The sequence below is a fragment of the Elaeis guineensis genome, chromosome 1 (assembly GCF_000442705.2).
Source record: "Elaeis guineensis isolate ETL-2024a chromosome 1, EG11, whole genome shotgun sequence".
Classification (NCBI taxonomy): Eukaryota; Viridiplantae; Streptophyta; class Magnoliopsida; order Arecales; family Arecaceae; genus Elaeis; species Elaeis guineensis.
The window spans coordinates 75,564,097-75,586,742 of NC_025993.2; the positions used below are offsets into that span (position 1 = coordinate 75,564,097).

A 22,646-nucleotide genomic window follows, 5' to 3' on the forward strand; every position below is an offset into this window, starting at 1 on the left:
GCATTGCTCAATAGATAGCATAAGCTTATGAAAAGTGAAGAGTTGTTTTGCATCACCCTCATTTCTCTAGCATACCAGGCAACTTAAAGGGACATATCATTCATTTGCGAGGTTCTTGGATTCAACACCAAGATAAAACTTTGCTCACCATGAGCGTAATAGTCTTACACTATTATTGAAGCATATGTGCACATCGTAAGAACCTTGAAAACACCTGCTTCCATCTCTGAAATGGGACAATATAAGTGCAGGCGTCCATCTCTTCTCAATATGCTTATAATGGATACGTCATTTGGTTGTCTCTTAATGTAACTATTCTAGAGAGCATTGTGTTTCACTCTAGATCCAGTCTTGAGGAAGAGATCTTATCTGCATACTGAACAAACACCATCTCTTCCCAAAAGTTACCACTTCAATTTTTTTTTTAATGCACACCAAAGTTTCCCATAATCCAAATCTGCATCAGCTCAGCCTAAACAATTTACTATAACATATTTGATCATTAGTCCAACAAGATTTTACATATAATAACTTAATAAGTTACAACAAGGAAAATATTGCAATCAAACATGCCTCATATCTCACTTAAGCTCACCAGTATCCAAGGACGATGGTTCTTGTTTCCATTGGAGGTCACTGAAACGAAATATCCTTGCTAAACACTGTATGAGCTGCTCATGAATCAGCTCGTCAGATGGAAGTTCCATCTTGGTCTCTCTTCTCAATGATGTCACCCCTTTATCTGGAATTCCACAAGGCACAATATGCTTAAAATAATTTAGGTCAGGATCTATATTGAAGGCTAATCCATGAGAAGTGATGCCCGAAGATATTCTAACACCAATGGCACCAATCTTCCTGTCTTCCACCCATACCCCAGTTTCACCTACTTTTCCCGCATGAGCTTTCACACCGTACAGAGCTGCTAATTCAATCATAGCTGATTCAAGGCCTTCAACATACTTCCGTGCACCAAACCCAATATCCCTAAGAGAGATGATGGGATATAGAATAGCTTGCCGTGGACCATGAAATGTTATGTCTCCTCCTCTTTCCGTGTAGTGCAGCTCAGCACCAATGGCTTTGAGGTCGGCCTCAGGCACTAACAAATTGTGATATGTTCTCCGTTTTCCAAGTGTGTAAGTAGGTGGATGTTGAAGGGACAGCATGACATCTAGGATTTTACCAGCTTTACGATCTGAAAAAAGTCTCTCCTGCAGCTTGAGTGCATCCAAGTAGTTGACAATTCCCATCTTCCAGATCTCAATGCTCCGCTGAAGTTTCATTTCCACTGAAGTAGTAGACAATTGCTTCAGTGCACTTACATGTTTCCACTCTAGATTGATCAATTAATCAAGAATTAAATATGTCATCTGTGGAATAGAAAATATAACACAAGCACCACAAGCAGAAGCACATTTACATTCTATCATGCAGATATCCATCTCAGAATTTTACAACCTTCATATCATGTGATGCAAATTTGAGTAATAAGACTGAAAACTTGGCAGCTAACATATCAAACACAAGTTTTATAGACAGCATGTGCATGTGAAAACTTGTTATTTCTTGGGCTGGTAGCTACCATGGAGCCTAAACCAGAAGCTAGTACGGGAACAGACTTGGAAATAGAAGAGTAGTACTCAAAAAGAAGCTTGGGGATGATAGTCATGTAAAAGTAGTTGTGAGAGATAATATTATATTGTTATATAAGAATAAATATCATCTAAAATCCACCAGAATCACTAGATGGGGATTCAACAAATCATAAACAGCAAATAGTTTCACCTTCACCGAACAAAGTCTGATCACCATAAAATATAGGAACCACTTCAGAAGCAGAATTTATAAGTGCCCTAGAAGCATCTGGAATTGATTGTGAAAAACTAATATGATTACTAAATAAGTATTTTGCCCTTCTCAGGTGTCCGCGGTGACTTGCTGAAACTTTTGGTTGCTCTGTGGAGTTTGGATGGTAACTCAACCAACCCAGTACAGAGGTTGGTACAGAATTGCCTAGGAGTTTCATCACCTTAAATTTTCCACCCACTGTAATTAGAGAGAGCACTACTTGTTTTTGATTACTTAGTCAAATACATGCAGAATACTTTGAAACAACTTATTTTGTTACCTGAAATTGATCATCCATCTATACATGATATTTCCAACCCTCAGACTTTCACTCCTTTAATAATATGACCATCATATTTCATAAGCTTTTGGCACGGGAAAATTTGGCTGCTCTGCCTTATGATATTTAGTGTCACAAGATGAGGGAATTTGAGCCACCTAATTTTAACATTCAAAATTATTCGATTCAAATTAAGTTGCACCAAGTGGAACAAAAAAATGTCAAAGTCCATCTTAGAACTACTCTTGCAAATACCAATCTTCTATAATTTCAACTAAGGTGAAGCCTAAAATGCTAACAAGCAACCATGTTGCGAATAACTGGAGGCATTTCAGAGCTCATGAGTTGAAGAGGACATGAATGCCAAGTCCTTTCACCTGCACAATGCGAATGGATATATTTTACTTATCTGAATATATCAAGAGCTTATCGACAACCAAGAAGGTATTGGGGATGTGCCTCCTTCGAATTCTTATGATAAATGGACTGGAGCCCTCACTGAATTCTGCTGTTGGCTCATCAAGAATTGATATTCTGGTAGCTTTTAAGATGGTTTTTCTTTGCCAAACTAGTAAATGAGAAAACAGAACAAAATGCCATTGCGAAGACTATTATTCCAATGAGGATCCAGTCTTCTCTACTCTTATGCCTTTCTGAGCATATAAGACATTATAATGATGCTCTGATCATTTTGCTCTTACACTTCTCTTTTGAAAAAGTTCAATCTCCCAATCAGTGCATACTCTGTTTCAGAAAGAATCTCCAATTGCCACAATATTTGATCATTAGAGAATCATTAGCGATTGTTATTTATGCAAGGGTCCCCTTCTTGACCAAAGATTGCTCATCCTCAAGAAGAGTAGCAAGATGCAAGCTTGATGCCAGGATTGTTGGAAATCTATGGCAAAACACGAATGAGAACAAGAAAAAAAAAAGTAAATGAGATAAGTTTCTTAAGACACGTTACTGAGTTGCTCTCGTTGGGATAGATTTCCATGACCCATCAAATGGTGCAACTGGTCTCATGCTAGTCTAACCCCGAGATACAACACAAAACCTCTCACAATAACCTCTCATCAAAATTTAAAGTGGGGCATGACACATTGTGCATCAAATGAAGGTGTCTTCATGACTTGCACATCCACCTACTGTACAAATGTCAAGATTGAATGTAAAGTGACTAATGTCTTAAACTTCATGCACACATGCAAATTTAACTAACATATGACACACACAATGTACAACCACGTAGGCAGATCATCTAAGGGCAACCTGCAACAAGTATCCTACACAAATGGCTATAAACACATCCAGCGATTAACGCTCTTCCTTTTAACACTGCAGGTCAGCACTAATTTATTATAGCAAGGGTCTAAGTGAAGATTATTCACTAGCATATTAGTGCTTTCTCAAACCACTCAACAATTTCCTCTTACCCATTGAACCTCTTCCTGGGATATCCATTTATAATGTAGGGTTGCCATTGAAGGTGATTTACATTATAGGCTTCAGTTCCATTCCTCTTGATGTCTCTAACACTAGTCTTTTCGATAGACCTTTAATTCGAGGATCAGCCAAATCATTCTTTGATCTGACAAATCAATGGTGAACACTCTTTCAGTTATGCCTCAGACATATAAGTATGGATTTGCCATTTTATGTTTTATGTTTAGCCTGTGCAATTGCTGCTTGGCTATCACAATGTACAGGCACTATGGGGATTGGCTAGCTCCCCAATTCATCTGCAAACAGATTCCTAAGCCAATTTGCTTCTTCACTAGTGAGGTCAAGAGCATTGAACTCAGCCTCCATAATGGATTTACATATCAAGGTCTGCTTGGTAGAATTCCAAGTGATAGAAGCACCTCTCGATGCAAACATATACCCACTATTTCTTTGGTCTCTTCTCTCTCAGAGATCTAATTTGTGTCATTATATCCTTCAATAAAAGGTGGCCATCCACCATAGACTAATGCACAGGATATTCCACCTTTAAGGTACCTTGATACCCTTTCTAGCAAACTCCAATGAAGTTTATTGGGTGGACTGGTACACCATCTAAGAATTCCTATTGCATAGGAAATATCAGGTTTGGTATAATTGTCAAGAAATTAAGGCACCCAACTATTTAGAAAAATTTATATTGTGCCACACTTTCTCCTCTATGTTTTGCTTTAACCTACTATTAACATCCAAAGGAGTACGGGCTGGTACATTCATAATAACTGAATCTTTTCAATATACTTTCATTATAGTGAGATTAAGGGATAGCATTTTCTTCAGGGGTTTTAATTATTTTATGTCCCAAACCAGTGATTACCTACAAGTCACCTTCAATCCACAAGGTTTCAGGCTGGGCGGGCTTGGTGGCTGCAAGGATGTACCAGGTTTTGTTTTAATTGTTAACAAAAATTCACTCACTAAAACTAATGGGTTTGAGATGTTAATGTAAGTAAGAAAGCCTACATGAAGGATCATATAAGGCTACAATTGAGATCAATATTTGAAGTCCCGACGAAATGGGGGCCATCTCAGCAAGCCCATCCTATTCCTTTGAGATTCCAACATTGGAGATAGGTGCGGGACCCCAAAACACATTTCTGGCCTCCGTCCCATCTTCATCCCAACCATCCAATCGTGCCCTAATTTTTCCTTTCCTTCTGTCGAATGCTAATGATGCTTCGAATGGCCCATTCGTCGTGTGGGGGAGGGGAGAATGAAAGAAAAGGGAGTACTGACCTTTTTCTTTTTCCACTGGTGCATCGGTGTCGGCATCGTCACCGGAGGGAGCATGGCCTTCGCCCTTCGATTCCGATTTTCCAAAAGCAAAGTACGTCGAGAGGGAGGATAGCTCGAGAAGGAGAAGGGAGGGGAAAGGAGAGAGGAGGGAGGCCATCGAATTTTTCAACGAGTGAACCGAAAGGGTGGAGGGAGGAGAGAGTGTTGGAGTTTCATGATTTCATGCATGCAAAAATTTGAAACGAGTACACAGCAAAAATTTTAAAAATTCAGATTAAATCCAATTTAATCTATGCATACATAAGATCAAATCTTAAAGCCATAAACAGGATCTACATATGTGAGATAGGATTCAGATACAAAAATCAAATAGAAAAAAATAAATAGACTCATACCTTGGCATGAGTCGATCTACACCACGAACTGATAATCATGAATGTCATCCGAAGATTCCTTGAAATCACACAAGTGTCCGACCTCTACGGATATCCATATGAGACTTCGATCTGATCAGAAGCTTCTTGATCTCATCGGAGTGCTAGCTCCCTTCCAGAGATCGCATCTTGACAGCTGAAAATCTTCTTTTCTCTCAAGACAATCTTAGAGAAGAAGAAGAAAATAGGAGGATGATGATCTTTAAATTAGAAATTATGAGAAGAACCATTTCTTCTCTTTTCTTTCTAAAACCCATGCACCAAATCTCTATCTAGAGATGTAAAAATTTTTGTCCAACTCTTGGACAAAGAGGAGAAAAAAAATCCATATCCAAACTAGAACAAAAGAGAGAGAAGAACGTCCTAACAACCAACTTTTGGTTGTTGGTAAGAAAGAAAGGATATGGACCAACTTACCTCACGCCATGCACCTCCACGCCGCGCCCCTCTCCCTTTTAATTTTTCACGCACACCTCTCTTTCTTTGGCGTCCCAAAACTTGATCATATCAGGTTGTTACACGCCCCTTGTTTAAATAGCAAAAGAGTTTGATTTTGGGTAGGAGATAAGAGTCCAAACCTCTTAGGACTAGCATATATGCCACCCATCTCCCTAATTTTTGTGCACCCACATATCACACGGAGAGAAGGGATATTGCTATGGATTCTTCTACGCAAAAGAAGAAGTGGCACGAGATATATAAGCATCCAAAGTCTAGTTGGGCATAGGACTTCTTATGGCGCATGGAGAGGGAGAGTTCAAACTTTTTTGGACTCTTCTTTAGGTGGCTGATTTAAACCCAATAAAACTCTAACCAATTCTAATCATATTAGGAATTGATTAGACCCAAATAGGTTGGAATCTAAATCTGATTAGGAGCCCAAACTATTTAGATTAAATGTCACTTAATCAGAGGAGTCCTAGTCCTTTTGGACTCTTTCTTGGTGCTTGAGTCAAAAATAATTTAATCCTAATCCAATTAGAATTTAGTGCACCCATGAAGAGAAGAATTTTTAGTCCAAATAGAAACTCAAATACTCTTTATTAGATCCTAATCTAATTAGAAATTAAGTCAAATCCAAATCCTAATCAAACAAGGAATCATCCTCCCATGCAATTTTGGTTATCTCATAACCCAAATAGGCTTTATCAAATCAAACCCATGTCAAGTCAAATTAAATCTAATTTAATTAGACTTGACGTAAGACCCATTGCTCAATCAAATTGAGCCAATTAGCAATCCAATTGCTAATTAATCCTCCTATAACTCACTAACTCTTTAGCGAGTTACTTAATTGTAACTTTTGCTTTGGATTAATCATCAATCAAATTGATAATCAAATCCTATCACGATTCATAATCGTAATTCAATCATCTGATCAATCAAAAGTCTCTTTCTGTGTGACCCCATAGGTTCTATTCTGTCTGGTAGTAAGATATATTGTGATCTCTATCACAATATCATCAAAACTCCTTTAAATAGGTTGAAACCATTCCAACTCTGCCCATCAAGGATCATCGATCATCGAGATGATGCTCGTGGATCTCACAATTCACCAGTGACATCTAGCAGTATGTAATGGCAATCCAGCAGAATAAAAGATGATGAATCTCTAGATGCAGTTAATGTATGATACAATCTCTCTATCGTGAGTTCCGACCAGATGACAGGTCATGGATGAATCGTCAAACCTCATCATCGATCATATGATAGATTCAATCAGCTCGAGTCCATGTCTAATTCTCATGAAAATTTTTTTTCATGAATCACACTGCTATGACCATAGACTTAAGAACTCAGCTTCTTAAATTCCATAGGACTACTCCCTTCTACTAGGATCGATAGATTCCATCTAGATGCTCACCTTACTCTTACAGTGGACCAACTGTCGTTAACATCCACTACAAGAACTCATTGAGTCAATATTTATGTGTAGTCAAACTCCAACAGCCACACTGCGAGCAGTTGTAGCACCGTAAGTCAAAGGACCAGTCACACCACTACAGCATCAAAAAAATCACTAACGAGTAGCAGACATCCATATGACTTCTCGTATTGATCACGCTCAGTGCTAGTTGTTCTCTAACAACCACCTGCACTCTCGTTCCAGTATCACTACACCGCAGACTCGAGACTCATCTATCCGAAGAAAGCGATCCGTGCACTAGTCTATCTAGATCAATCACCATCTTCATGATGATCCTATGACCAGGAGCAATTTAGGAATTAACCATCAATGACACATGTCTCAAATTCTCAACTCTTTGAAAATATGTGTCATCATCTTGTTAATCTCTTGAATAATTGATGAACACATAAAACATGAATGATAATACAAGTACCCTTTAAATACAAAATCATGTCCTAGTATTATAATATGCGTCAGCTAAGATTGGCTTCTAGGACATACATCCAACAATCTCTCACTTGCACTAAAGCCAATCTGCCATGTACCAAGCCCTATCTTCTCAAGACAGGCTTTAGTCTTTGGCTAGCTAAGTGACTTACCAGTGGGTTAACCACATCTTATGTAGAGTTTGCTCTCTGCACCTCCATATATTTCTACTTGAGGTAGTCGCGTGTTCTGTTGCTCCATGTGCTTGGATATCTGGTGAGACCTAGGCTCCTTAGCAAGGACTATGACGCCATTATCTTTACAGTATAATGTCATGGCATTTAATTGCATGACATCCAGTTATGTAACTAACATTAGAACCAGCATGCATCCTACACATTTACAATGTACTCAACTTCCATCAATCGATTGCTTAGAATCCTTCCAAGATATTGACATGATTACACCTATGATGTAGATATTCTACCATCAACAACAGACAAAATCTAAATTGGTGTATCCTCCCACTCCTAGCTTTGACTCTTCTCCAAAATTAAGAACAAATCCTTAGTTCTTCTTAAGAACTTAAGGATATTTTCACAGCAATCCAGCGCTCTCAGTCTGAATACAACTGATATCTACTCGTGACATTCACAGTATTAACTATATCAGTTCAAGTACATTACATGGCATACATCTATGCCCAAGAGGATAGCAGACCCCTCTTCGAGATTTCTATGCTATACTCTTTCAGCATTTACTCTCTGTATTTTATCTGTGAAAATACAAGCTTCCAATTGCATCTATCTCTATAGATCTTTATATTCTCAGAATATAGGATGTTTGCTTTATGTCTTTCATAGAGAATTCTATATGCAACCATATTTTAACTGATGTCAGTATTGAACACTCCCACTAACCTTTTTAGAAATACATAATTCCTCATTTCTGATTAAATAATTTGATCATATCATCTAAATAAAAGTTCCAACTCCAAGATTATTGAAAACTTTGTGATCTCCTATCACAAGAAGTAAAATCCATAAGCTACCCCATATAGAAATCTTCAAAAGATATCTAGTCAGAAAAGCTATTTCACATTCCTTTCTTGGAGTCGATATCTAACATCACCTCGTTGTAGGTTTTAGGATCATCTTTATGTTCCCTATCTCCCATAAGAAATGATTTTTCTCTACATCCTCTATTAAGCATACCTAAGTACCTTTCGAGAGGATAGGAGATCCTACTATATGTACGAGGTGGAGGAGGAATATATGTATGCTGGCTCATCATGAATAAGTTCTTTTAAGTCCTATAGCTCGCTACTTTTTAGAGACTCTCTTCGAGCTTAACTTTCCTCTCACTGCTTGATTTTGGATAAACAATTTTTCAAGAAGATAGCATGACGGGTCACAATCACATTGTGATCCTTTCAAAAGAAAAGTAATATCCCAAACTCTTTTAGAATGAGCTTTATAGACCTATCCTCTAACATATTCATCTGCTGTCCTTGACACAGGCTAGATACCTTTGGATCTTGAAATAACCAAGATTCAATTCTCACTATGCCATATCCCATACGGTGTGGTAGGAACATATTTAGAGAGAATCCAATTCCATAGAAATAAAGTATGTCCCTAAAGAAACAAAATAAATCAGTGAAGTCTATCATGGACCGGACCATATTTCATACAGTCCCATAACTCTTCTTAATTATCTCATTGAGCTGAGATGTACTAAAAGGGGTTCATTATGAAACTATGTTATTTTGTGAGATAACCGAGAAATTTCTTTCATTGGTATTGCATTCTCGATCCGATCGAAATACCTTTAGAAATTTTTTAATTTGCTTCTCTACTTTATATCTGAATTCTTTGAACCTTTCAAAAATTTTAGATTTGTATCTCATATACTTATCCATACCATGACTGATCATCGATAAAAGTAACGAAGTAGAGACAACTTCCTTTATTAACACATCAAATAGGCTACACACATCAAAAGTATACTAGGATAAGTATCTCAGTAGCCCTTTTCCTCTTGTCCTACAAAAGTAGCTTGATCATTTTTTCTCAAAGAGATGATGCACAAACTAGATTTGACTCAACAGTAAATGAGTCCAAAAGCTCATATTTTTTCAATTTGTTAATCATTTCTTCTCCTATACGACCTAGCCTAAGGTTCCACATATACTTAAGGTTTATCTCAACTTTGAATCTCTTAGATCGAATGACATTCACTGCTTGCTCAATTAAGTTTACAGATACATCACCATGCAAATGATAGAGACTGTATCTAAGAACTAAATTCAAACGATAATCACAAGGGATAGATACCTATAGCCACAGCAGCAACTATTGTCCTATTGCCAATTTAAGGATTACTTTCTCAACCCTCTACCTTTCCATAAATTCTATACAAAAATACATAAAAACAATAGAGTTTAAACTCAACTAGAAGAAGAGAAAATCGTAAGGATAGTATTGAGCAATTTTGACATGCCTACTCAAGGCATGTCCTTGTTTCTTTAGACTTTCTAGGTATGTACCTCTGAACTCTTTCAAGGTTCTTTTGTTAGCAACAATTTGATCAATTAAGATAAGATGCCAAGAAGATCATTTATATGGTAATTTATCATAAACTATCCATATAAACTAAAAAAAGATCGCAGGATCAAATCCACAAGCAATTCTTTATGTATGGTCATGTCGAACCTTTTAAGCTCCTTAATGTCCTTGATCATCATCAAATAACGTTAATAAACTCACTGCCCATCACGCATCTCGTGCACTGTGCGACTCTAATCACCCCACAACACTTGTAGGTGAATCAATGTGTAGTTGGCAATCTACATGTGCTCATGCATATGTTGGAGTTCATCTAACATGGACTTCAACATATAGCACCTATCTTAATTGTCATTATCCATCCACTCATTAAGTATAGCTCGTTGACTTTGGGTTAGATTGTTAACATTCGAATAATCTGATAGAGAATATTACTTATTTTTTTAAAATTAAGAATGATTCTTAGGTTTGTGAGCCAGTCTATGTAATTGATTTCGGTTAAACGGTTGATATCTAGGATCTGAACTAGAGGATTGGAAGCTGACACAATAAACAGTAGAGAATAAAGATTCTAGTTGGATGTTTGTACTTATTTTATAATTTGCTCTAGAAATTTTAAATGCAAAAGAGACTCCCACTATTTTATCAAATCTTCCACTCTGGGTGGAGAAACGAAAATCCTAATGTGACAACTGAATTTCTAATAGGTGCTGCGATCCCACTGATGCCGTGCACCTCACTTAACAGTTATTGGTAACACGCACACCGATGCATGGACAACTCTTTGCCCAGATGTTTCTCTAAGCATGTTGCAGCTACTTGATCTCTAAGTCATGTGGGCTCACCTAACAGTTATTGCCCACACTCCTTAGTTAAATCAGACCCACTGTTCACAAGCAGGTGCAAAGCCATCATTAGGTCCCTCACTTAACAGTTATTGGGCCCAACCCCATCTTTATCTTGGAGCAACTCTTTGCTAATAGAGTGATTGTGTGTTTCCGATGCAACTGAACCACTGTGACCAGTCGAGAACAATCAATGCCGGTAGCATATCTGCACATCTACAATGGTAGAAGACTATAGGACTTAACATTTATGGAGAAATTTGGATTTAGGTCTCATCTAATTAGTCATCATATGACTGATCTAATTGGCATGGACTTAACCAAATCGCTAAGCAACCGTATTTGAGACTTAATCTTTCGAATTGATCAGGTAAGTTAAGATTGGTGGAGGTCCCCCTGTAGCTTTTGTTAGACACCAATAAATTGGCCAGATCAACGAACGAAACTAATTAAATAACCATCTTTCAATTATTTGCCTTAGACACCAATTGATTAATTGGTCCGAATAGATTAGCTTCGGTGAATCAGATTCGAGCCATAGAAGCGAATTAGATCCTTAGATTAATTGATTCTATATGAGTGTCAATCGATTCGATCAACAACAATTATACGATCTTAAGCTCTATTGCTCTAATCCTAATCAATACTTGACTCGATTTGATCAACTGCTAAATCGATTTAGACCTGTTATGATCAAATCAGAAACTCTAGATATAATCTAATTACATGACCTAAGTTGATCTACCCATGATTAATTCCTCATGCATAAATACTAATTTCAGATCTTAAATCTAAATTTTTAGATCTAAATTCTTTGCATGAAAAGTATGTTTTGATCTCGAAACAATTTTCAGATCATACATACAAACATATATCATATACATGAATAAAGTTCCGATCATAGAAACTAATTTCAGCTCTAAATATGCTTTCATATATCATATATACGAATCAAAATAGATCTCAAAACTCTTTTCAGATTTAAACAACAAAATATATATCACATATATGCTGAAAAATCAGATCTAAAATTTTGCTTTAATCAAAAATTTTAATATCGTTCAAGAACAACCATACTGCATAACAAGTTATGCCAGGACAACCTTATGTCAGAACGACATCAAAAATTTTTAGATCTAAAATTTTTCTCTAAAGATTTTAGATCTAAATCCTAATCTCATGCATATAACGTGGCTCTAATACCACTGTTGAAGTTTCATGATTTCATGCATGCAAAAATTTGAAACGAGTATGCAGCAAAAATTTTAAAAATTCAAATTAAATCTAATTTAATCTAAGCATGCATAAGATCAAATCTTAAAATCATAAACAAGATCTACATATGTGAGATAGGATTCAGATACAAAAATCAAATAGAAAAAAATAAATAGACTCATACCTTGGCACGGGTCGATCTACACCGCGAATTGATGATCATGGATGTCATCCGAAGATCTTTTGAAATCGCACAAGTATCTGACCTCTACGAGTATCCACACGAGACTTCGATCTGATCAGAAGCTTCTTGATCTCACCGAAGTGCTAACTCCCTTGCAGAGATCGCACCTTGACGGTTGAAAATCTTTTTTTCTCTCAAGACAATCTTAGAGAAGAAGAAGAAGAAAATAGGAGGATGATGATCTCTGCATTAGAGATCATGAGAATAATCCTTTCTTCTCTTTTCTTCCTAAAATCCATGCACCAAATCTCTACGCTAGAGATGTAAGAATTTTTGTCCAACTCTTAGACAAAGAGAAGAGGAAAAACCCATGTCCAAACTAGGACAAAAGAGAGAGAAGGTCCTAACAACCAATCTTTGATTGTTGGTAAGAAGGGATATGGACCAACTTACCTCATGCCATGCACCTCCATGCCGCACCCTCTCCCTTTTAATTTTTCATGCACACCTCTCTTTCTTTGGCATCCCAAAACTTGATCATATCAGGTTGTTACACGCCCCTTGTTTAAATAGCAAAAGAGTTTGATTTTGGGTGGGAGATAAGAGTTCAAACCTCTTAGGACTCTAGCATATATGCCGCCCACCTCCCTAATTTTTGTGCGCCCACATATCACACGGAGAGAAGGGATATTGCCATGGATTCTTACCTGCAAAAGAAGAAGTGGCATGAGTAAATAGGCGTCCAAAATCTAGTTGGGCGTAGGACTTCTTATGGTGCATGGAGAGGGAGAGTTCAAACTCTTTTGGACTCTTCTTTAGGTGGCTGATTTAAACCCAATAAAACTCTAACCAATTCTAATCACATTAGGAATTAATTAGACCCAAATAGATTAGAATCCAAATCTGATTAGGAGCCCAAACTATTTAGATTAAATATCCCCTAATTAGAGGAGTCCTAGGACTCTCTCTTGGTGCTTGAGTCAAACTCAATTTAATCCTAATCTAATTAAGATTTAGTACACCCATGAAGAGAATAATTTCTAGTCCAAATAGGAACTCAAATACTCTTTATTAGATCCTAATCTAATTAGGAATTAAGTCAAATCCAAATCCTAATCAAACAAGGAATCATCCTCTTATGAAATTTTGGTTATCTCATAACCCAATTAGGCTTGATCAAATCAAACCCATATCAAGTCAAATTAAATCTAATTTAATTAGACTTGATGCAAGCCCCATTGCTCAATCAAATTGAGCCAATTAGCAATCTAATTGCTAATTAATCCTTCTATAACTCACTAACTCTTTAGCAAGTTACTTAATTACAACTTTTGCTTTGAATTAATCATCAATCAAATTGATAATCAAATCCTATCACGATTCATAATCGTAATTCAACCAGCTGATCAGTCAAAAACCTCTTTCTGTGTGACCCCATAGGTTCTATTCTATTTGATAGTGAGATATATTGTGATCTCTATCACAATATCATCAAAACTCCTTTCAATGGGTTGGAATCATTCTAACTATGTCTATCAAAGATCATCGATCATCGAGATGATGCTCGTGGATCTCACAATCTACCAGTGACACCTAACAGTATGTAGTGGCAATCCAGCAGAACAAAAGGTGATAAACCTTTAGATGCAGTTAATATATGATACAATCCCTCTATCGTGAGTTCCAACCAGAAGGCAAGTCATGGATGAATCGTCAAACCTCATCATCGGTCATATGATAGATTCAATCAGTTCGAGTCCATGTGTGATTCTCATGAAAATTCTTTTCCATCAATCACACTGCTATGGCCATAAACTTAAAGACTCAGCTTCTTAAATCTCATACGACTACTCTCTTTTGCTAGGATCGGTAGATTCCATCTAGAAACTCACTCTACTCCTACAGTGGATCAACTATCCCAACATCCACTACAAGGACCCATTGAGTCAATATTTATGCGTAGTCAAACTCCAGCAGCCACACTGCGAGCAGCTGTAGCACCGCAGGTCAAAGGACCAGTCACACCACTGTAGCATCGAGAAAGTCACTAACGAGTGAGCAGACATTCATATAACTTCTCGTGTTGGTCATGCTCAATACTAGTAGTTCTCTAACAACTACCTACACTCTCGCTCCAGTGTCACTACACTACAGACTTGAGACTCATCTGTCCGAAAGAAGCGATCCGTGTACTGGTCTATCTGGATCAATCACCATCCCCATGATGATTCTATGATCAAGAGCAATTTAGAAATTAATCATCAATGACACATGTCTCAAATTCTCAACTCTTTGAGAATATGTGTCATCATCTTGTTAATCCCTTGAATGATTCATGGACACAAAACATCAATGGTAATACAAGTGCCCTTTAAGTACAAAATCATGTCCTAGTATTATGATATGCGTCAACCAAGATTGGCTTTTAAGGCATACATCCAATAGAGAGGACCAGAGGAGAAAGAAAGAGGGTTCGAGGCCTTCGGACTCTAATATAGAGTTTTCTCCGTAGTTGTGCGACGTCATCCATTCAATCACCACACAACTCTCAAAGCAAACCATGACTTGTCAGTGCCCAAGCATCACGCGCACACCCCAGGCCATACACAGCTCTAATCGCTCCATTCGAACATTGCGCCAACACAACTCTCAAAGCACTCCTACATTCCTACCATCCTGCTATTGTAACCTGTAACCACAAAAAAATTCATAGAAAAAAAAATCATCATACCATCGTACCCATGTTTTGAGATTTTAAGCTTTTGACTCTATTCATGCCTACACAGCTCCCAAAATACTCCCACAACAAAATATCATCATACCATCCCAATGATCAGACTCTAAATCCAACAACAATAGCAATATCTATGTGAAAAGGAAGGATAGTGTTTCGGACAAATCCGCATGGCCAATCTATTAAAAATATATTATTTTTGAAGTTCAAATAAATATATTTAAACAATAAATAGATCATTTAAAATTGAAGATAAATTCAAAAAAATCATATATATATATATATATATATATAAAAGAGTATCCAAGCATGTACCTGGATGTCCGATCAGGATGGCCATCAGGACGGGGCAGGATGCAAGGCATCCAGTTCCGAGCGAAAAATGGGACGCCCCCATCCTATAAGATTTAAAATATTGACTAAATTGATATATTCGTAAAAGATTAAGATGCCACAAATATTTGGCTAATTGGAGGTCTGGTTGAATAATGTTTTTAGTATATTATTTAATGTACTACAAGCACAACTAGAAGATTTGGGTGGATTAGATTATGTATTGTTGTGATTTCTAATGATGGAGATCTTCCAAGATTTCATGGTGAACTCTAGAACAAGGAAACACCAAGGAAACATGTAAGAACAAGATACTTTCATACTTGAGGTGGATTTTCATGTCATTTATTAACTATACACTCAGAAAGAAAATGGTTATGCTACATGATGTACATGATAACTAGGATGAGTTTATATAACTAGCGCTCAAAATCCAACATTAAACGTCAAATCATGGTGTCACAAAAGCTACCCAAACTGGCTATATCTTTCATTGTTTGCTTCCTTTTCCAACAGAGAAAGGAGAACAGTCCACATATTTCCAAGATGCACCTTAAAGATGTTTTCTAACTTATTTGAAAAGGAAATGTTGCTTTTTTTAAAAATAATTGTTTTCTTTTTGAATGATGCATGGTTTAAATCTATATGTGGAAGGTAAATTAAAATGTACTCAAATATAAAATGAAGCTTGAAGGCACAAAATAAGGTCTAAATGTAAAGACCACAAAGTGGACGTTCTCGAGGAACCAAACTACAAGTGCCTTAATTAATGAGTTTAACAACTAGAAGAAAGAGAAATATTGTTGATGACAGCTTAGTTGATAAAACAGTCCAGAAAAATCCTTACATGTGCGTTAAAAAAAATAAAAAGAAAGATTAGATAGGAGGAGGATAAAACTTGTCAAAGTAATTTCAACAATCACTTTATCAATTAAAAGAAGGTGTTTTTCTATATGATAGGACATTAGACAATATGGCTAAGGTGTGACACAAATATGTATTACCCCTACCCCAACCCCAACCCGTGCCCCCAAAACAAAAGAAGTAAAAAGGGTTAAGAAGTTGCTAGACCATAAGCATGTGGTCTTTTCCTATGTGTATCACGAAGGCAATTAGTTAATAGACGTTTGACATTAGTAGTGGGAAACATCTGAGACGCCCACTTTAAAACCTCTTAAGAGCTTGCCTTTGGATTGGCTTCCTAAGTGCTTTTTATTCTAAACTTCTTCTAGAGATCCTCTTCTCTTCACTATCAGAAAAACCCACTCCCACACCTCTTCGTAGATCAGGTAACTAAGGCTATCATTCACGTGATTGTGCAACATTGGGTGGAGCCCTTTAATGCTTATCTTATAACAACGTTATCCATGTATGGTTTATCAACAGCAATTATTTTCTTAATTAAAAAAAAATGTGCCCCTAATTAACTTTAGTAGTTGCATGCCTATTATTTTCTATTTTTAGTAAAGCATATACAATTGCAGGTTCGCATGCCATATAGATAACTTAGGTTTGAACATTTTATATCCCAGAATAGGATAACCAATTTGATGATACTATTATCAAAGTAATGAATCCAAATAGAGATACGAGAAGCATGTACATAATTTTTGACTAGAGAATTATTAGAGTAGGTTAACCATGCAAAGCATTCAATGGATTGATGGATTATAATCTGATCGAAGATTACATGCTAAAACTGCTTTTCTATGGAACATAAAAAGAAAGTAAAGGATAAAATAAATAAGATTTGGTTCAAAAAGTTAACATACTTACTTAGGATTTAAAGATGAGTATGGATAATCTTAATGTCAGCCCAATATTTCACTGCCATACTCACCTATATAGATATTTTAAAGAAAAGCATCAACAATTGTAACTTAGGAGAAAAACAATGAACTTGTAACAATTATTTTGAATGGTATGAGGCTATGAGCACAGGCATGTAAAAGTTGTTGAAGGTATAAGATACCAAAACCTTAGGATCCAAGCATCCAATCAACCATTTAACAAAATTGAGACAAAACACCGGACTACCGACATTTGGAGCATTTTGACAAACGTATGAAAGACATACATATCTTTTGTAATAAACATCAACATATCCAGTTTTCCTCCTTTTTTTCCGTTATTTTTAAAAGCAAACTTTTCTGCATCTCAACATGAGGCATCCAACATGAAGACATTTTGACAAACAAGTGGAATGCATGCACAATTATTGTCATTATATAAAACCAAGAGTTCACTTTCAAAGAGAAAAGCTAAGAATTAATTCGAGAAGGAAACAATGTCCATCAGCGAAAATATGAATGCTAGGCTATCATCCAAAAAAAAAAGTAAAAATAAAAATAAAAAATCACGCAAGAGAAAGAGAATAATGATAAGGTAACAAGGAAAATCGTAAAATGCATGCATCAAATTCCCCTTAAACCCCCTTTGCTGCAAAAATCGTGACAAATCAAAGCCAAGGGAAGAAACGAAACCTGGTCCAAGGGGTCTCCGTATTTGTTGACCTGATCTTAGTGCTACGGTCTGCTATTTCTCGTCTTCGTTGCCCTCCATTCTCCACTTGAACATGCTCTTTTAAAGCTTTTGTTATGTAAAAGAACGACTTGGTTGCTTGTCACCTGAAACAGACCTGGGCCCGGGCTCATGGGTCCCAACAAGTTAAATTCCAGGCCTCTTGGTAAAGGTCCCTCGCGCGCTCATTGCAATTTGAGCTCGATTTTCTTTAAGCTCTGTGTTGGTGCGTAAACAGCGTGCCTGAGTTGATCCTTTGCATGATTCATTTCTTCAATCATAACGTGCACTTCATAAAGCTTATGATCATTGACTAGTGAAATAGCAATCACCATTGCTTTCAATCTGGACCATCTCTGGAAAATATTTTGATTGGTTGATTGCCAAATCTCGCATTCAAAAATGTTTAACATTTGAATTAATAGGATCACTATTTTGTTTTACTTAGTTATGCCTCTGCAACATGACATATTCTGATATCTTATCAGATGGTATTCTGGACAACAGTGGATTCATCATCTTCTCTCAGGTTTATGGAGCATGCGCTAGAGCAGGTATCTTGAAGATTGTTTCATAGATTTTGACCACTTAGAAACTGCCTATTTCATTTTAATGCCATTCAAGCGATATGGCATTGACCCCCTGCATAGACAATTCTGTATTTTGTATCATACGCTCCCGATACCATGTTTGGTTGTTTTGCTAGCCACAACACGGAGAACTTGTATATAAACATGTATTATCATGTATTATAGTTGAAATCTGTTTAGCTATACGTGCAAGTATATTATCAGAAAAATAGTTGTTGTTATTTAAGTTTTGAACTAAAATATGTCAATATTCCTTAGGAGTGATATAAGGACCATCGTAGGGCTGGCAAAATATAATCCAAACCACCGAACCAATGTGTGTTCAACCCACCATAAATAGTTTGAATTTAGGCTAAATAGATTGGGATCATAAACAAATCGATCCATTTAGCCCGTTCAATATCTAGATCAAATTTGGATTTAAAATATTTGATCCATTTAATCCGTTTAATATTCAGATGGAATTAAATCAGATAATCTATTTAGCCTGTTTAATCTGCTTAAATCATTTAATGTTCAGCCTATTTAAAATCTACTTATTCTGTTTCTGACATATTTAATCCGATCCATTTAACTCCTTTAAGACTTGTTTAATCTATTTAAAATCTGTTTAATCTGTTGCTGACCCATTTAATCTAATCTCTTTAATCTATTTAATCCATTTAATCTAATTTGATATATTTAATAAATAAATTAAATGGATCGAATCGAATTACCAGTTTAATAAACATATCGAATTCAGATCTGATCTATTTAATAAATAGATCGAATTTGGATTGATGATTTTCTGATCCGACCCATATCCAACACAATCTAATCCAATTGCCACCCTACTCTATCAGCAGTTGTTTTGAGACCTCGTTGAATTATGAACCACAATAATCCTTTCATTTACAAACCGCTTGTGAAATTTACTACGATAGTGCATTTGTTCTTCAAGATTAATGGTTTAAGTTCGGTTTGTTCCATTACAAATTTGACTACATTGCTGTGCACCACACTAATTTAACACCAAATTGAGCAGTAGGAAAATAATAGGGTGAGAAGACCCCTGAGAAGATTTTAGTGGCAAAGGTCATACAAATTTAGGTTGCAACTGGTTCCCTTCCCTCACAAGCATATTCTGAAAAGCTTTTCTATAGCAAAAGGTCTCTTGTAAAGATTCAGTTTTTAGAGATTGTTAGAAACTTAGAACCTACATTGGGGTCGTAGCTGCTAGGTCTTGATTGTATGGATATGCATCAATATCTATGCGTCAGTTGGGCATTTCGTCGAACAGTTTGTGGGTGTGGAATAGTTGGGTGTGGAGGGTAAAGGAGTTGGGAGTGGGGGCGGCCGGTCTTCGTTGGGGTCCGACGAGGTAAGCCGGTCGTGGGCGAAGGTGGCCCAGGGGCCTTCTCGGCAGCCTCTGTAGACATCTCACAAGATTTCAGAGGAAGAGGTAGAGAAGCTTCTATGCTACTTTACTAAGGTTCTTGAATTTTCGGAAGCCGAGACGGAGGAGTCGAGGAAGGAATGGGAGCATGTCGCTGTCATCTTCTGGAGTCTGGGCCTGACGATGTTGGTGGAGTGGGTGCCGAAGGAGGTGAAGGAGAAGGGAAGGTTGCAGTATGATGTAGAAGCCTATTCCTTGGCCGAGGACCACGATCTGCTCCGATTTACGTCGGTCGGGGATTGTGAAGCTGCGATCAACCAGGGCCCGTGGTTCACCGCTAGCTAGTTGTTACCCAAGGGAATGGGGGTGGCCGATCTTCGTCGGGCTCCAGCGAGGGAAGCCGGTCATGGGCGAAGGTGGCCCAAGGGCCTCCTCAGCAGCCTCTATGGACATTTCACAAGATTTTGGAGGAAGAGGTGGAGAAGCTTAAACGCTACTTCACCAAGATTCTTGAGTTTCCAGATGCCGAGATGGAGCAGTTGAGGAAGGAGCGGGAACACATTGCTGTCGTTACCCAGAGTCTAAGTTGGAGGGTGCCAGTGGAGTGGGTGGCGAAGGAGGTGAAGGAGAACGGGAGGTGAAGGAGAAGGGAAGGTGACAGTATGATATGAGGCCTATTCTTTGGTTGAGGACCACCATCTGCTCCGGTTTAAGTCAGGCACAGGCCATGAAGCCACGATCAGGGGGGCCTCTGGTTCCTCGTCAGCCAGTTGTTAGCCATAGAGCCTTAGATGGTTGACTTCATCCGGGGGCCAAACACAGTTCGCCGGACTGCCATGTGCGCCGCAGACGGCGCAGAAAATTCGAGATAAGGCGCATCATCTTATCCCGTAGATCCAACACATATTTAATATAGATTAATTTTTTATTTAAAAATTTTATATAATATGTTGGGTATAAAATACCCTCAATCGAAATTTTTAACAGGATTGACCCTCCCAGGACTCCTCCGACTTTTGACCGCAGATGGTATCTCTCCGGACTTCTCCAACAGCCGGATTCCCACAGTGCTGACTGAATTCCCCCGACGGACGAACTCCCACTACACCACCCGAGCTCCTTCAACATGAGTTCCCCCAGTTATCTATTAAGCCGCCCTAAGCACTTACTAAGCTCCGCCGCCAGCCGACTTTCTACGAATATCAGCTGTTCCCCGAATTCCTTCCAGACTTCTTCCAGCCAGGTTCAACTCCAATTCGAACTACCCCGGACTTCGCCAATGGCTGAACTTCTCCAACGGTAGATTCCTACAACTACCAGATTTCAGTCCGGGCTCCTACGGGAGCCAGATCTCGTCTCCAGCTCCAGCTGCGGGAAGACTCCACCCGGACTCCTACGGGAGCCGGGCCTCGTTCCCAATTCCGGCTGCACGCGGACTTCGCCCGGACTCCTACGAGAGCCGGGCTCCACCCACGACCCCGACTGCTGGTAAACTTCGTCCAGACTCCTAAGGGAGCCGGACTTCACCCCTGATTTTGATTGCAGGTGGACTTCGCCCGGGCTCCTACGGGAGCCAGACCTCGTCTCCAGCTCCAGCTGCGGGAAGACTCCGTCCGGACTTCTACGGGAGCCGGGCCTCGTTCCCAATTTCGGCTGCACGCGGACTTCGCCCGGACTCCTACGGGAGCCGGGCTCCACCCACGACCCCGATTGCTGGTAAACTTCATCCGGACTCCTAAGGGAGCCGGACTTCACCCCTGACTTTGATTGCAGGTAGACTCAGCCCGGACTCCTACGGGAGCTGGATCTCGTCCCCGACCTCGACTGCGGAGAGGCTTCGCCCGGACTCCTACGGGAGCCGGGCTCCGTCCTCGACCCCGATTGCTGGTAAACTTCGTCCGAACTCCTAAGGGAGTCGGACTTCACCCCTGATTTTGATTGCAGGTGGACTTCGCCCGGGCTCCTACGGGAGCCAGACCTCGTCTCCAGCTCCAGCTACGGGAAGACTCCGCCCGGACTCCCACAGGAGCCGGGTCTCGTTCCCAATTCCGGCTGCACGCGGACTTCGCCCGGACTCCTACAGGAGCCGGGCTCCACCCACGACCCCGATTGCTGGTAAACTTCGTCCGGACTCCTAAGGGAGCCGGACTTCACCCTTGATTTTGATTGCAGGTGGACTTCACCCGGGCTCCTACGGGAGCCAGACCTCGTCTCCAGCTCCAGCTGCGGGAAGACTCCGCCCGGACTCCTATGGGAGCCGGGCCTCATTCTCAATTCTGGCTGCACGCGGACTTCGCCCGGACTCCTACGGGAGCCGGGCTCCACCCACGACCCCGATTGCTGGTAAACTTCGTCCGGACTCCTAAGGGAGCCGGACTTCACCCCTGACTTTGATTGCAGGTAGACTCAGCCCGGACTCCTACGGGAGCCTGATCTCATCCCCGACCTCGACTGCGGAGAGGCTTCGCCCGGACTCCTACAGGAGTCGGGCTCCGTCCTCGACCCCGATTGCTGGTAAACTTCATCCAGACCCCTAAGGGAGCCGGACTTCACCTCTGACTTTGATTGCAGGTGGACTTCGCCCAAGCTCCTACGGGAGCCAGATCTCACCTCCAGCTCCGGCTGCGGGAAGACTCCATCCAGA

The 22,646-nt window shown here is 39.1% G+C and overlaps 1 protein-coding gene across 10 annotated transcripts; it reads right to left on the reverse strand.

Moving 5' to 3' along the window:
* Positions 1-447: 447 nt before the first annotated feature.
* LOC105035680 (octanoyltransferase LIP2, mitochondrial) lies at positions 448-20,862 on the reverse strand. 10 transcript variants are annotated; one of them, XM_073254848.1, is made up of 4 exons: positions 18,001-18,299; positions 17,294-17,357; positions 15,500-15,582; positions 448-1,336 (listed from the first exon to the last, which is right to left on the reverse strand). In XM_073254848.1, the coding sequence occupies exons 3-4, from the start codon at positions 15,579-15,581 to the stop codon at positions 582-584; spliced, it is 837 nt and encodes a 278-aa protein (XP_073110949.1). In that variant the 5' UTR covers position 15,582; positions 17,294-17,357; positions 18,001-18,299; the 3' UTR covers positions 448-581. The 10 variants fall into 10 exon arrangements, 8 of the variants coding, with proteins under 8 accessions (XP_073110949.1, XP_010909626.1, XP_010909629.1 ...); XM_010911324.4 differs by lacking the exon at positions 15,500-15,582 and having other exon boundaries at positions 448-1,291; XM_010911327.4 differs by lacking the exon at positions 15,500-15,582.
* Between the last annotated feature and the right edge of the window lie 1,784 nt (positions 20,863-22,646).